This window comes from Corapipo altera, unplaced genomic scaffold (genome assembly GCF_003945725.1).
Source record: "Corapipo altera isolate COAL_440 unplaced genomic scaffold, ASM394572v1 308, whole genome shotgun sequence".
Lineage (NCBI taxonomy): Eukaryota > Metazoa > Chordata > Aves > Passeriformes > Pipridae > Corapipo > Corapipo altera.
In genome coordinates this window covers 4,028,953-4,042,109 of record NW_020884925.1, presented here as the reverse complement: position 1 = coordinate 4,042,109, position 13,157 = coordinate 4,028,953, and the positions used below count along the sequence as shown (strand labels likewise).

Sequence of the window (13,157 nt, the reverse complement as noted above, 5' to 3'; positions counted from 1 at the left end):
AGGAACTGAGGATGAGGTAGCTGCAGAAAAAGTGTCAATAAAACACTCTGGTAGGACACTGATGTGTGGAACACACTTTGTGTCCCTCCCAACATGGCTTTTGTATCTTCAGTTTCTCTCTCGCACTGAAGGTACAGTTGACTTGCTTATTCAATAAAGTAGAGAGTGTTTGCAAGCTTACCACAAGAAAGCATTATTGACAGTTGTTGGATTATTATATGTTTATTGGTGATGGTTTTTCTTCAGCAAATTGTAAGTTGAAGGAGCTGCGAGTGGCTTAAACAGCACAGGACTGTAGTGCTTTAGGTTCTTTCAGCATGGAAAGATAGCTGACACTGTGGGCTTCTCAGCAATTGCATTGAATGAGGAGAAATTCTGTTAGAAGATAGAAGAAACATAGAAATCAGACAATTTAGAGCAATCTAATTCTTTTAAAGTGACAAATTACTTAGTAGGCACTGCTTGGCTGCCTTGAAACGTCTCTCAAGAGTGTAGCTTGTGGCAGCTGCCCCTGTTTCCCCTTTAACCACTAAAGCATTCTGATCATAGAAAACATTTGCTCTACAGGGGACCCAGTTGACACTGATTACACTGCTGTGGGATGTGCCATCACAACCATCTCTTCCAACCTCACTGAGATGTCCAAAGGTGTGAAGCTGCTTGCTGCTCTCATGGATGATGAGGTCGGAAGTGGAGAAGACCTCCTGAAAGCTGCTCGGACACTGGCCAGTGCTGTCTCAGACCTGCTGAAGGCTGTGCAACCTACTTCAGGAGAGGTGAGTAGATGGAAACTCCTCAGGTTCCTTCTCTGAAGTGCATGGCTTTGGTTTTTTTGAGACTGGTTAGGTTCTACCCTCACCTGTTCAGTGCCCTGTGCAAGCAGCCCTTGTGACTACTTCTTAATCCTTCATCTGTCTCTGTGCCTTTAAGTCTTGCACCTTGATATTAGAATGGTCTGTGTTGTGTACAGAGGTTGATTTATGTAATAAATAGTTGATTAATCTGGGTACTGTGTCCTCTTTTAGAAATTTCAAATAGTACTGTGACTCAATAGGAAGTGGAGAGAGACTCATTCATGGCTCTTTTCCTTACTCTTTTTGTCTGCTTTGATATATAAATGTGAAGTTAATTCATATATTATAGTTTTCCAGAAGTGAGAGCAGAACTGACCAGGATAAAATCTCTTGATTGGTTTGTTATGATTTGGAGTCTATAGACAGTTTGTCTTAGATCTCTTCAGGTATTCATGTTTCGAAGAACATGAAATCTCCTGATGTTTCAGATCATATTGACTCTCCATCCTTAATTATTTTTGCAGTTATGACAGCAAAGTTTATTAAAGTTCTCCAAAATTCTTTGCATATTGTCTGGGAACACATCAGATGAAACCCCTGAAATATGGATGTGCAGTTGTGCATGTGGAAAAGTAAAGATTTCTCCAAAGTATTCCTGTTGTGAATTTTTTGGGGGCTGTATTGATTGCACAGCTGTGCAGCATTTCTTGGAGGAAATCTAAACTTCAAGTAAAGCTCATTTTCTCTGAATTAATGTGTTTCACTGTCACCTTTTGGCAGCCTCGACAGACAGTTTTGACTGCAGCTGGAAGCATTGGACAAGCAAGTGGGGAGCTCCTGAGGCAGATTGGAGAGAATGAAACAGATGAAAGGTTCCAGGTAACGAGGGGGGATTGTTTGTCACTGCCAGAGCTGGGCAGCTTTCTAATGAGGAGGTCTCTGCATAAAGCCAGGCTTCCCAAAGTGTGCTTAGAAAATGCTGGAGTTTCTCTGCACTAATTGAGGTTAATCCATTTTGAAGTTGTTTTTAATTACACAGTCACAGAGTGCTGATTTCATAAGAACCCTTCTTGGTTCTGTGAATCATCCAGATGCTTTCATGCTTCATGGAGAGCTGTTTGCACTGGATTTCTCCTCATTACATGGAGTAGTTTTCCCGTACATGTTTGCTGTGTCTGTATGTAGGAGTGCAAACCAAAAGTTAATAAAACCTTCTAGTGAACTGAGTAAAAGAAAATTACTGTATTACAAACAAAATCTCTTTAAGATTAGTAGTATTAGCAATTATAAAATCATAATGCCTCATGACTTAACAGTGTTTGCTATTAGCAGTTTAAGACCATTGTTCTTAAATGCTCTGTTAAAAACATGTCTGGGTTTTTTCACTCAATGGTTATTTTAACAGTACAGACATTAGGAAGATTCCATCACACTAAAAAACTCTCAAGTATATGGAATGTGGGATTTTAAGTGGGGAAATGGGAAGAAATTATTTGAACTTATTCATTGCAGGAATTAACACCTGAGCGTGTTTTAATGTTGCAGCTTCAGAGTGAACTAAATTATTTTGGTACAAGGGAAAAATGTGCTGGAATTAAGACCTGTTTTGATTAGGAGCAATAATTTGTAGGACTATATTTACATCATGGACAACGAAAAATTGTGGTTGGAAAGGGCATTTTCAAAAATGTAATTGCAGTCGTTTCTACTGTTAAGCACAATTTTGTTATCAACTCGAGTCCTGTCTCTCCTCAGCAGTTTCGTCCTTGAGGTTATCACTCTTATTGCAGATATTTATCACATGTTTAGTGGTGAACTCCAGATGGTTTTGTATTAATAGTGTGTTCTCAGGAAGTGAAGATAAGCACATTTCAAATTGGGACAAAGGTTTCTTCTTATGGACACTGAGCCAATTGAAAACTTGATAGTCCATATTCCTTCAGTGGAGTAACTTCATAATGTAGATGCAGAAATGGTTATACTGAGGACAGAAGACCATTGGGTTTCTGAGCAATAGCTATGGCTGCTGCTTTACACCAAACATGTTGAAGTTTTCATATAAAAGAACTTCTTACCTTCAGGAGATCTGATCTTATGAACAACAAAGTATATACTTTGTTAGATTAAGACTGAACTTTCCCTTTGTTTTGCCAGGATGTCCTGATGAGTTTGGCCAAAGCTGTTGCCAACGCTGCTGCCATGTTGGTGCTGAAGGCCAAGAACGTGGCACAGGTGGCTGAGGACACAGTCCTGCAGAACAGGGTCATTGCTGCTGCCACACAGTGTGCACTCTCTACTTCCCAGCTCGTGGCTTGTGCCAAGGTGAGGCTGCTGGTGTTCCTGGGGTGCCAAGGCATCTGGATGCTGCCGTGGATTCCCAAAAACTGTGTTAGTATCAAGCCAGCCTGTTCTGAATGCTCCGTGCCCTCTCCCCGTGCAGGTTGTGAGTCCCACCATCAGCTCTCCGGTGTGCCAGGAGCAGCTGATTGAGGCTGGGAAGCTGGTGGACCGCTCGGTGGAGAACTGTGTGAGGGCCTGCCAGGCTGCCACAGACGACACCGAGCTGCTGAAGCAGGTCAGTGCAGCTGCCAGCATCGTGAGCCAGGCCCTGAACGACCTCCTGCAGCACGTGCGGCAGTTTGCGAGCAGGGGGGAGCCCATCGGGCGCTACGACCAGGCCACAGACACCATCATGTGTGTCACAGAGAGCATCTTCAGCTCCATGGGGGATGCTGGTAAGTGCCCCTAAGGAACAGCAGCTCCCCATTGCTCAGGGATGTGCACCTTGCAAAGGAAGAAGGTAAAAATCCTTCTCTGATGTGTACTAGTGCTGTCACAGAATCACAGAATCAGCCGGGTTGGAAAAGACCTCAGAGATCATCAAGTCCAACCCTTGATCCAACCCCGCCGTGTTTCCCAGACCATGGCACTGATGCCACATCCAGTCTCACCTTAAACACTTCCAGTGAATCCACCCCCTCCTTGAGCAGCCCATTCCAATGGCTGATTACTCTCTCCATAAAAAATTTCTTCCCAATATCCAACCTAAATTTCCCCTGGCCCAGCTTAAGACCGAGCACTCTACTGCTGGTTACCTGGGAGGTGCTCATCCAACCCATAATATTAAATCAGCAAAATGCCCATAGCTGTGTGCTGGGTGGAGTGAACGTTCTGGGAAAACAATCCCTATCATGATAAAGGATTGCTGTAGTATTTGTCTGTTCTCTACCACTTCACAGGATTGTGTAGCAATGTCTCAGCTCCAGATATGAAGACAGGCACCTGGGCAAATACTTCACAGTGGTGGATTTTACTATGCATAGATTTTTTTTGAGGTTTTGAAACTTATTTCTGCTTTTTTTTTTTTCTGTGATGCTTCTAAAATGGGTGTAGCTTCTAGAATCAACTCAAACTTGAGATCCCTACTGTTTAACCAAACCAGTGTGAATTTTTAGTAAAGAACCAGTAAATTACTTAGAACAGTGAAATTTCAATAGTTCTAAGTGTTGTGAAGTAGCAGCAATATGGAGGGGCAGTATCAACTAGAAATCAAGACAATTCATAGAAAGTTTAAAATGGGATCACTTTACTCACCAGTTATGGTGAATAGTATAGTTTTGGTATTTTCTTTCATGTTGTATCAGTGCAAGGCCAGGAAAGAAAGAATTTCAGTCACAACTGTGTTCATGTTACAGTCAATGTGAACAAATGAATCTTTTATTGTAGAGTTGTCTTGGTTGTTACATTTAAGAGGCAAAACTTTCAGATGTTTGTTTTTTCAGGAAATGTGATTTCAGCCATACAGACACTTCTAGAGGATTATGCAAGGAATTAATTAGTGAAATCTCACTGTATTTTGACCCTAGAATCTTTATGAGAAACATGAGCAATTAAGATTTTTAAAAAATGCACAGGAATGGTTGCTAAACCACTTTTAATCTTCAAATTGAAGGCTCTGGAAAAGGTTTTCTAATGCTCTGTGGGTATCCTAAGGAATTTTAATTAACGTAGAAGTGCACAGGAAACCATGTCAGGTTTTGTGTTTTGCTGTCATTCATGATTCAGCTCCTGTACAGAAAGACGCAGTGAAAGAGGTGATCTTGAATAACATTTATTGTCTGTCAAGTCAAAACCAGTCAAATATCTTGTTTTGCAATACCTAATTTTTAGTAGAAGTTATTTAGATTCCAGTCTGTGTTTCCAATTTATCATTGCACTACTGTGGTTGCAATTTTAACAGCAAAGAGACTCCAGCCTGTCACTGCTGAATTATTGTTTGTAATCTCTTTGATTTACTGACTTAATGCTGTAGGAAAGAGCATTTAAAGGGATTTTTTTTTCAAGTGGGATATTTGGACTGAGAGCTGAGTTAGCAAATACTGGTGAAAGTTTTAATTGCAAAATTTCATACTGGGAATGATAACAGTTGATAACAGCTAGAAAAATGTAATTTTTTTGGCCTATGCCTGACCAGAGGAGTCTGGTCTTTTAATTCTGGTGCCCACAATTCACCTTTACACGTGAGAAAACAGCTGTTATTGTCTTTGTTCCCATGATTTCTTAAGAGCATTGGAAAAGAATGAGGCCTTAAACCCAAATACATCTAACATGATTTGATAACCTATGGAAAGGCAAAGGCTTTATTGATTCCAGTCTATTTATGAAGGAGTCCAAGTGTATGTTTTAGTGACCAAATGAATTTGTTCTAGAAAGGGTATGAATCCACTTCAGAAACACTGTTGTTTCATCTCTGTGCTTCACCATGACCAGAACATGACTCCAGTATCATAAATATATCTTATTTTTGGCCAAAACCCTCTCTTAATGCTGCTAAGTCTCTTCTGACAAGGTTCTTAATTTAGTTTATATTAAACAGAAGATAATTCCCCAAAAGAACAGGTGCAAGATGGGTAATTTTTATTGAAGGAGTGAAATCTTGGCTGTGATTTGAAAAAGCAAAATTTTTAGTCTTCCTTGGGACAGGAGTGTCCTCGAACTGTATATTCAAAATTACGTGGAAATATTGATTTGGGGGTTTTATCCTGCTATCTAGAATGCAAATACTACAGTTTTGTTCTTAATCTCCACTGCAGTGGTTTCCACCATTTACACTGTGATCAAAGATTTCATTTATAGAACTCCCAAGTTATGAACTACATGTGTATCACTTTCAAGTAAAAAAAAATACTTCAGCAAACGTGACTTCGGTTTTGTCTGGTGAAATGATGCTGGATTTTGAAAGCCAAGCTGCCCTGTGGAGAGCAGGAGGTCCAACTGCAGTTGTGTCCCCAGGTGAGATGGTGCGGCAGGCCCGGGTGCTGGCACAGGCCACCTCCGACCTCGTCAACGCCATGAGGTCGGATGCTGAGGCAGAAATAGATATGGAGAACTCCAAGAAGCTTCTGGCTGCTGCAAAGCTCCTGGCAGACTCTACAGCCCGCATGGTGGAAGCTGCAAAGGTACCAGGGAAAGGCACTGTCACTTCAGCTTGTGGGGTTGTGCCCAAAGAGGAGCGGGATGTGGGATGTTATAGGTGGGATCTGGCTGTGGGAGAGATGGTTTCTCTTATCCTGTAAATGTTCAGCATTTAATGACTTATCCTAGGTACGTTCCAAAAAACCAAGTTATTAGTTACCTGGAGTTTTTTGGTTTTAAAAACCCATTCTTGCACTGCTTTGCTTTCCTGTGTGCAGGGTGGTCGTGGCTCGGGCCATCCAGGGCAGTACCACCAGCCATGACCACTGGGATGCAAAGCCTTGTACCAGTTCCAGATGGAACAGCAGAACCACAGCAGTCTCCTGCTGAAACCATTCACAGAGCAACTCTCCTCTGTCTTAGGAACAGTTTCCTCCAGCTGATTTAACTTTTTCTTTCCTTTCTGTGCTGGAAACCTATTTAAATCCACTAGGGAGAAATATATCTCCCTTTGAATTGTTTCCCAGATCCTGCACTGGAATGATTTTTACAGGAGCAGGGCCAGTGCTCTGCTGGGACTCCAGTCCATATGCCTGGCTGCAGAGCATTTCCTTGACTTCCCAGTAACTTCTCAGACTTCAAATGGAGAAAACCTGCTGTGTTAAATCTTAATTTTTGGACTGCAGGTACTACAAGGCATATTGAATTGGGAATTTTAAAAACTGCATGTTTTTTTTCCAAACCCTGCTTTTCTCCAAGTCCATTATTACAGATCACAGGGGAAGCAGTTTACAAAGGCTTTTTTCCCAAGCACCCAAAGTGGTGCATGAAGCAAATGTTCAACTCCCTTTCTCCAAGTATCAAACACACACAGTAACAACCTTCCACTGGCAATTTCTGTGTTGAAGGCTTGCAGTATTTTAGTGTTCCTTTAACTTTGGTTAAGACAATACAAGGAAAATGAAGGCTGATGTAGCAGACACTGTCTGGAACTAAAGCCTTGATATTCATCTGTGTTTTCTTCAGTAACTTTTACTGAGACTGCGGTGGTTTTTGCTCTGAAATCTTGTGCAGGGAGCTGCAGCCAACCCTGAAAATGAGGATCAGCAACAGCGTCTGAGAGAAGCAGCAGAGGGACTGCGGGTGGCCACCAATGCTGCTGCACAGAACGCCATCAAGAAGAAGATTGTCAACAGATTAGAGGTTGGAAACTAGATATTGTTGAATTTTCAGTTTGCTCCCTTTTGATAACTAATATCTGCAGATAATTTTGAGAAAGTGGAAATGGCTGTTTCAGTAAAAGTGCTAAGCACAGAATGATAGCACTGTAAACTCAGTTCAGAGTACAAGGCTGGGGGTTAGACATGGTAGGGTATGATACCACAGTGCTCAGAAAATGGAGCACTTTGTTTCACTGATGTAGTAAAGTGGTGTAAGGATTTGACTCAGAAGGCATTAGGCAGAAAATTAGAACAGCTGAGCTGAAACTGCTCCATTACTGCTTTAATTTATCCGTGTGATCTGTCATTTACACACAACACCTTTGGGTGGCTTTACTAGTACATTTGCCAGAGTGTCATACAAATTTCTGTACAAAGTTATATTCAATCTCAGCATATCCAATTAATCTGGTAAAGTACTCAGAATCAAAGAAGCAGGAATGAAAGTAAAAAGATCCTATCTGGTAGCACAGCCGAGGGGGAGAAGGGCCATTTACTGAGCACTGAGGATAAAATATCTTGGAGGCTTGTCTTGTGGGCAAGGTTTGATCTTCCTGTTCTCAGACAAAATGAAGAAAAGATAGATTAAAAAAGAAGCATTTTTAAATTCCTTGTTTGCAACTGTGATTTTACAGTAGTCTGATTAAATTCAATGAGATGAGACAAACAAGCTCATCTAAGTAGGTAACCAAGTTGCTGTGTCTGCCTAGAACTAAAAATCAAGAGTATTTCAGGAAATAAAGGCTGCCATTTTCTAACTGCATGCAAGAAAGTTTTATAAAAATAACATTTGATTTGCTTTGCTGTTATAATATATATGGCCTCACAAAGGAGTGAAGTGTGTAGTGAACTTCATGCTTGGTTGTATTTAGTGGGCCAGTTGGTGTTGGTGTGTTGAAATACTTTGGATAAATTGTTGAATTTTTCATTTTGTAGTAGGGAGATGTTGATAGTAACACTCCTAGATATTTGAAGAAGGTCTTCTCAGTGCTTTTAGACCCAGGAATACCAGTATTTTGGATCTCTGTGTCATTTTTGTAACTTTGCTTTTGCCACAGAGCAATCTCAGTAAGAACTGGCTCCCTTGAGCCCTTGCTCAGAGGTATTAATGTAGCAGGTGAAGTACTGCATCTGCTTTGCCTGTTTCCTCTGGCCTTTGTAAGGAGCCAATTGTTTGGCCCATCTCTGCTGTTTGTATTTGACTTCTTTTGCTCAGACTGCCACTAAGCTGTGGAAGAGTGGGAGTGTAGAATCCTTCTAATTCTACCTTTTTCTTTGTTGGCAAGTTAGAGATGGATAAGTGTTCAAATCATTTTCACCTTGAGAGAAGAGCAATCCTGAGTTTCCTTAAGGCAAATCAAATCAAGGGATATAGTGTATTAATCTGTCAAAGTTGTTACTCTCAGAGCTACCTGTAACGTGTATTTCATCCTCTGAATTACTCAGGCTTTTACCACTGATTTAACTGTTTCTTTTTCTCCAAAGATTGCAGCTAAACAAGCTGCAGCTGCTGCTACCCAGACTATTGCAGCCTCTCAGAATGCAGCTGTTTCAAATAAGAACACAGCAGCCCACCAGCAACTTGTGCAGAGCTGCAAGGTAAACACAGCACAACCCACTGACAAATAATAACCCTTGAACTCTGCCTTGTGGGGAGCTGAAAATCACCCTCCCTAATACTGTTGCAACCTCCAAAAGAGATTTAAAAAACCCCCAGCACTACCCGTGTGAATCTGTATTTGTTGTGTTTTCTGTGTGTAGAGAAAGTAACCCCTGAATTTTCCACAGTGAGGGATGGAAGAGCAACAGTGATTTATATTATCATGGAGTGAAGTTCTTATTTAACATATTGGTTATATAATTGGTTATATAACTAACAACTGATCCTGCTATTCTGATATTCCACCTCCAAGAAACTGGCACCTTAAATGTCACCATAAAAAATAAGGTTTAGACTTTACTGTGGGGTTACCATGATTCCTAGCTTGAAGCTAAAGCTGTCAGGACCACAGTTTTCAAGGTAGGCCTGAAGTCAAGCACATGTCTGTAGTTTCAATGCTAGAATTCAGAGTCTGGTGAGAAGCTGTTCTCTTTTGTGTTTAAGCTATATTTGGCAGATCAGCTTCTAGCTTTGATTAATAAAGAAATTACATTTAAATAAAAAAATTTAAAAAGACAATAGAATGCAGAAGGATTTTCTTCTGCATCAAAGAGCAGTTATGTGGGGAACAAGAACAAAACAATTAAAGAAGAGACTGTTAAAAGCCACATTAACATTCAGCAATTGTCTTCTAAGAAATGTTGGAGTTAAATAAGGTAGCTCAAGTACATCTCAAAATTGTGTTGGAGAGAGCTGCTATTTCAGTATGAATCAGAAAAAAAAAAAAAGCAAGCTGATTCACTCTATTGTTTGCAGTTCATTCTAATTTTGTCCTGGTGCTCATTTATTAGCAGAGAAGATTCAGTATCTACTCCTTTACTTTTTGTGGTGGTGATAATGTAGTACTGCACTACTGAAGTAAGTGTTATTGTGGAATGGATGGACAAGGACCATGAATGTGGACAATCCAGGAGTAAAATTTTAGCAATACACACTTGCCATACTATAAGTTTGTGTTGTTGAAAGTCATGAGAAAGTAGGCTGAGGTGCTTATGGATAAAAGACAATGTTTTTTCTGAAAGCAGGGCATTCTCTTTAAAAAAATCTGTTGGCTCCACTACTGGTATTTGAACATGCAAAGGAAGGAATTAGAAATACTTGGTGTATGTAATTCTGCATAAAAACCTTGGATTGTCTTGTAGGATCCTTAAACTAAAAAGTAGCTTGAATAAAGATTTCTTAAGTAGACCATCTCTAAGAAAATCCTTTTGTATACTAATTTGGTTTGATGGAGTCCTAAATGAATTCTGTGAAGGCACAAGAATATTTTACCTGTGAATGCTACAGTTGTCTTTAAGGGGAGTCAGTACAGTGCTTGTTTTAGTGTCAAAGCATTTTGAGTTCTCATTTATTTACTAAAATCTTTTCCCTTTGTTTATTTTAGAATGTTGCAGACCACATTCCTCAGTTGGTGCAGGGTGTGAGAGGAAGTCAAGCTCAGGCAGAAGACCTCAGTGCCCAGCTTGCTTTGATAAACTCCAGCCAGAATTTCCTCCAGGTGAAGTGAATCAATCACTGCAGTAGATGCAGTGATAAATAAACAGTAAATTATTAACTTTTAACAAGAAAACTAATGTTTGTGGACAAGGAACATTCGTTGCTGTAGTACTTGCCTTCTGGGAAAGAGTTTAAAGAACAAGATGGAAGAATTCAGCGTCTTTCTAAGTAGAGGTCTGAATATGTGAGATGCTGCTTAGGCAAGGTAAATTATGTGTTGCAGCAACAAACTCCAGAATTCTTCAGAAATAAAAGGGACTATTACCATGTTTTTTTAGATATTAACCTGCATAATGGAGCTAGATTCAAGTGTGACAAAACACAAAATTTGACTCTGTGCTTTTTTTTCCAAAACATCTAAAAAATAGAATAGAAAGACAGAATATTGAGCATCAATAACAAAACTATTGAGTTTATTGTTGACATTACAAGAAACAAACAGAAAAAAACAATTCTCCATGTGAGATGATCATTACTTGGCACCAGTTAGTCTTGCCTGAAATGTGGTTGCTGTTAGCAGGTTTTTTATGGTCTCATGTAGGCAGAGGTATCACAAACCATGCCCTTGCTCTGTTTTAAATATTTTACTGTATGATTCCCTCTGGGCCATTCAAATGATCCATCCATCTCCCCTCTGGCTGTATGTGTGTACAGTGGTGATGATAAGAATCAGCAAAGTATTTTAATTGCATTAGCAGTAATCCCTGTGAAAAGTCATTGCTTGAATTACAGTTCTCTATTGATGGAATTTTGGCAGAGTTTAATGTTTAGAAACAGAGACATATTTGCCATCTGTGCCACCTGGACCTGCTTGTGCCACATGGATGCTGGATGGCAAAAGAGCACATTTAAGCATTTTTAAGCAGTCTACATGAGCACCCAAAGGCCTCAGGCAGACATCGGTACCAATGGAGCAGTCACTGTAGCAGTAAAGCTGCAGGGGACTCAGCAATGTGGAATTACCACAGGGTGCTGCAGCTTGAGGGATGTGCATGGTCATTAAAGAAAAATTGAGAAACCTCATGAGTGTGTGGATGAAGGAAGCAGTTTGTTTATTGAACCTTAAACCTTTTTTAAGGAAAATGAGCTGGTCAAACCAATTGTGTTCACTGTTGCTCTTTGAACAGCCTGGAAGTAAGATGGTGGCCTCTGCTAAAGCTGCAGTCCCCACAGTGACTGATCAGGCAGCAGCAATGCAGCTCAGTCAGTGTGCCAAGAACCTTGCCACCAGCTTAGCTGAGCTACGAACAGCCTCCCAGAAGGTAGGTAAATACTGATTTTAACCAGCTAAAGCAGGATGGTTTTGTGTCTCCCCCAAGGGAATAGCTCATGCTCAGGCACTGTTCTCACTTTTGTGCAGTTTGCTCAGACTCCCAGGTGGCTCCTGAGTCATAAAAAAGGGGAGGGAGAAGTGACAAGAAAACTGAAAAGCTTGTGCTAGCATTTCCATACCAGAAAAACAGGAGGAGGGAGGACAGAGCAGCACATTAAGGCTCTGAGCTGCTCTTACATTTGAGGGAGAGCAGGGACAGGGAGCAGATCTTGTGCAGCAGCCAAACCAGAGAGAACCCAGCTGTGGCACTGCTGTGGCCACTGCTGTAATTGTGAACTGCAGCCATCATCTCTAAAACTCAGGGAAGCAGATGCTCTCTGTGTTTCACACACAGATTGCTGAACTATGTAGGGGCTTAAAAAGTAAAATCGGTGGGAAGTCTGCTCCTTGTGTGTGTGTGTGTGTGTGTGTGTACCCTGAGGCCCAAAAGCAGGATTGTAGCACGTAGGTGACTACACCTGAGCTCATGTTAAAATGTCCAGCTCATACAGATGGCTGTGGGCTGCCACATCAGGGGGTTCAGGGTTAGGCGTGATCTATAGTTAGAATCTTGGTCAGAGGTGAAGGCCAGACTGCAGCAGTTGTTTTCTCAGGGTGAAGGTAGGTGTACACAACCTGAGGGCATCTCATTCCCCTGGTACCTCTTCCCAGCGTGTTCTTCTCTTCACAGGCTAAGGACACTGTGCAGGAGTTTGCAGTCCATGGTGTGTAACACTTAGAGTGCCCACAGAGGCCTATAAAGTAATGAGAGAAATAATGTGGGAGGGGGAGGTTATATCTGAGACATTTACTATTTCTGATCATTGCTTCCAGCTGCTAACAGTGCCCTTGATGTGATCTGTGAACAGGCTCATGAAGCTTGTGGCCCAATGGAGATCGATTCTGCCTTGAACACAGTCCAGACCCTCAAAAATGAGCTGCAGGATGCGAAGATGGCAGCTGTGGAAGGACAGTTAAAACCCCTCCCAGGAGAAACTGTAATTGAGGAAGGATGTTCTTCATTTAAAAACAAACAAACAAAGTTAGCTGTTAAAAAATTTAAATATTAGAGTCAAAACAAGTCATGAGGCTTTGGATAGTGATGATGCTGATAGGATTTTGCACCAATTCTCTTTAAAAAGAGGACATTTTACTATTACTACTACACCAGATGCATGTTCTGTAGTAGAATTACTCGTAGGACTGTAGGGCCTCCTTCTCTGTTGTACAAATCACAGTTTAGTAGCAGTAATGTTTCG

General features: G+C 41.0%; 1 protein-coding gene across 2 annotated transcripts in view; it reads left to right on the top strand.

Moving 5' to 3' along the window:
* The window catches only part of TLN2 (talin 2), a 155,291-nt gene that overhangs the window by 79,918 nt on the left and 62,216 nt on the right, over nt 1–13,157 (top strand). For both annotated transcript variants that reach the window (XM_027657566.1, XM_027657565.1), the window contains 10 exons: nt 568–776; nt 1,575–1,673; nt 2,949–3,116; nt 3,235–3,529; nt 6,087–6,253; nt 7,284–7,412; nt 8,915–9,028; nt 10,474–10,587; nt 11,714–11,848; nt 12,768–12,896. In XM_027657566.1, the coding sequence (XP_027513367.1) occupies nt 568–776; nt 1,575–1,673; nt 2,949–3,116; nt 3,235–3,529; nt 6,087–6,253; nt 7,284–7,412; nt 8,915–9,028; nt 10,474–10,587; nt 11,714–11,848; nt 12,768–12,896 (1,559 nt within the window). The remainder of the gene's footprint in view (nt 1–567; nt 777–1,574; nt 1,674–2,948; nt 3,117–3,234; nt 3,530–6,086; nt 6,254–7,283; nt 7,413–8,914; nt 9,029–10,473; nt 10,588–11,713; nt 11,849–12,767; nt 12,897–13,157) is intronic.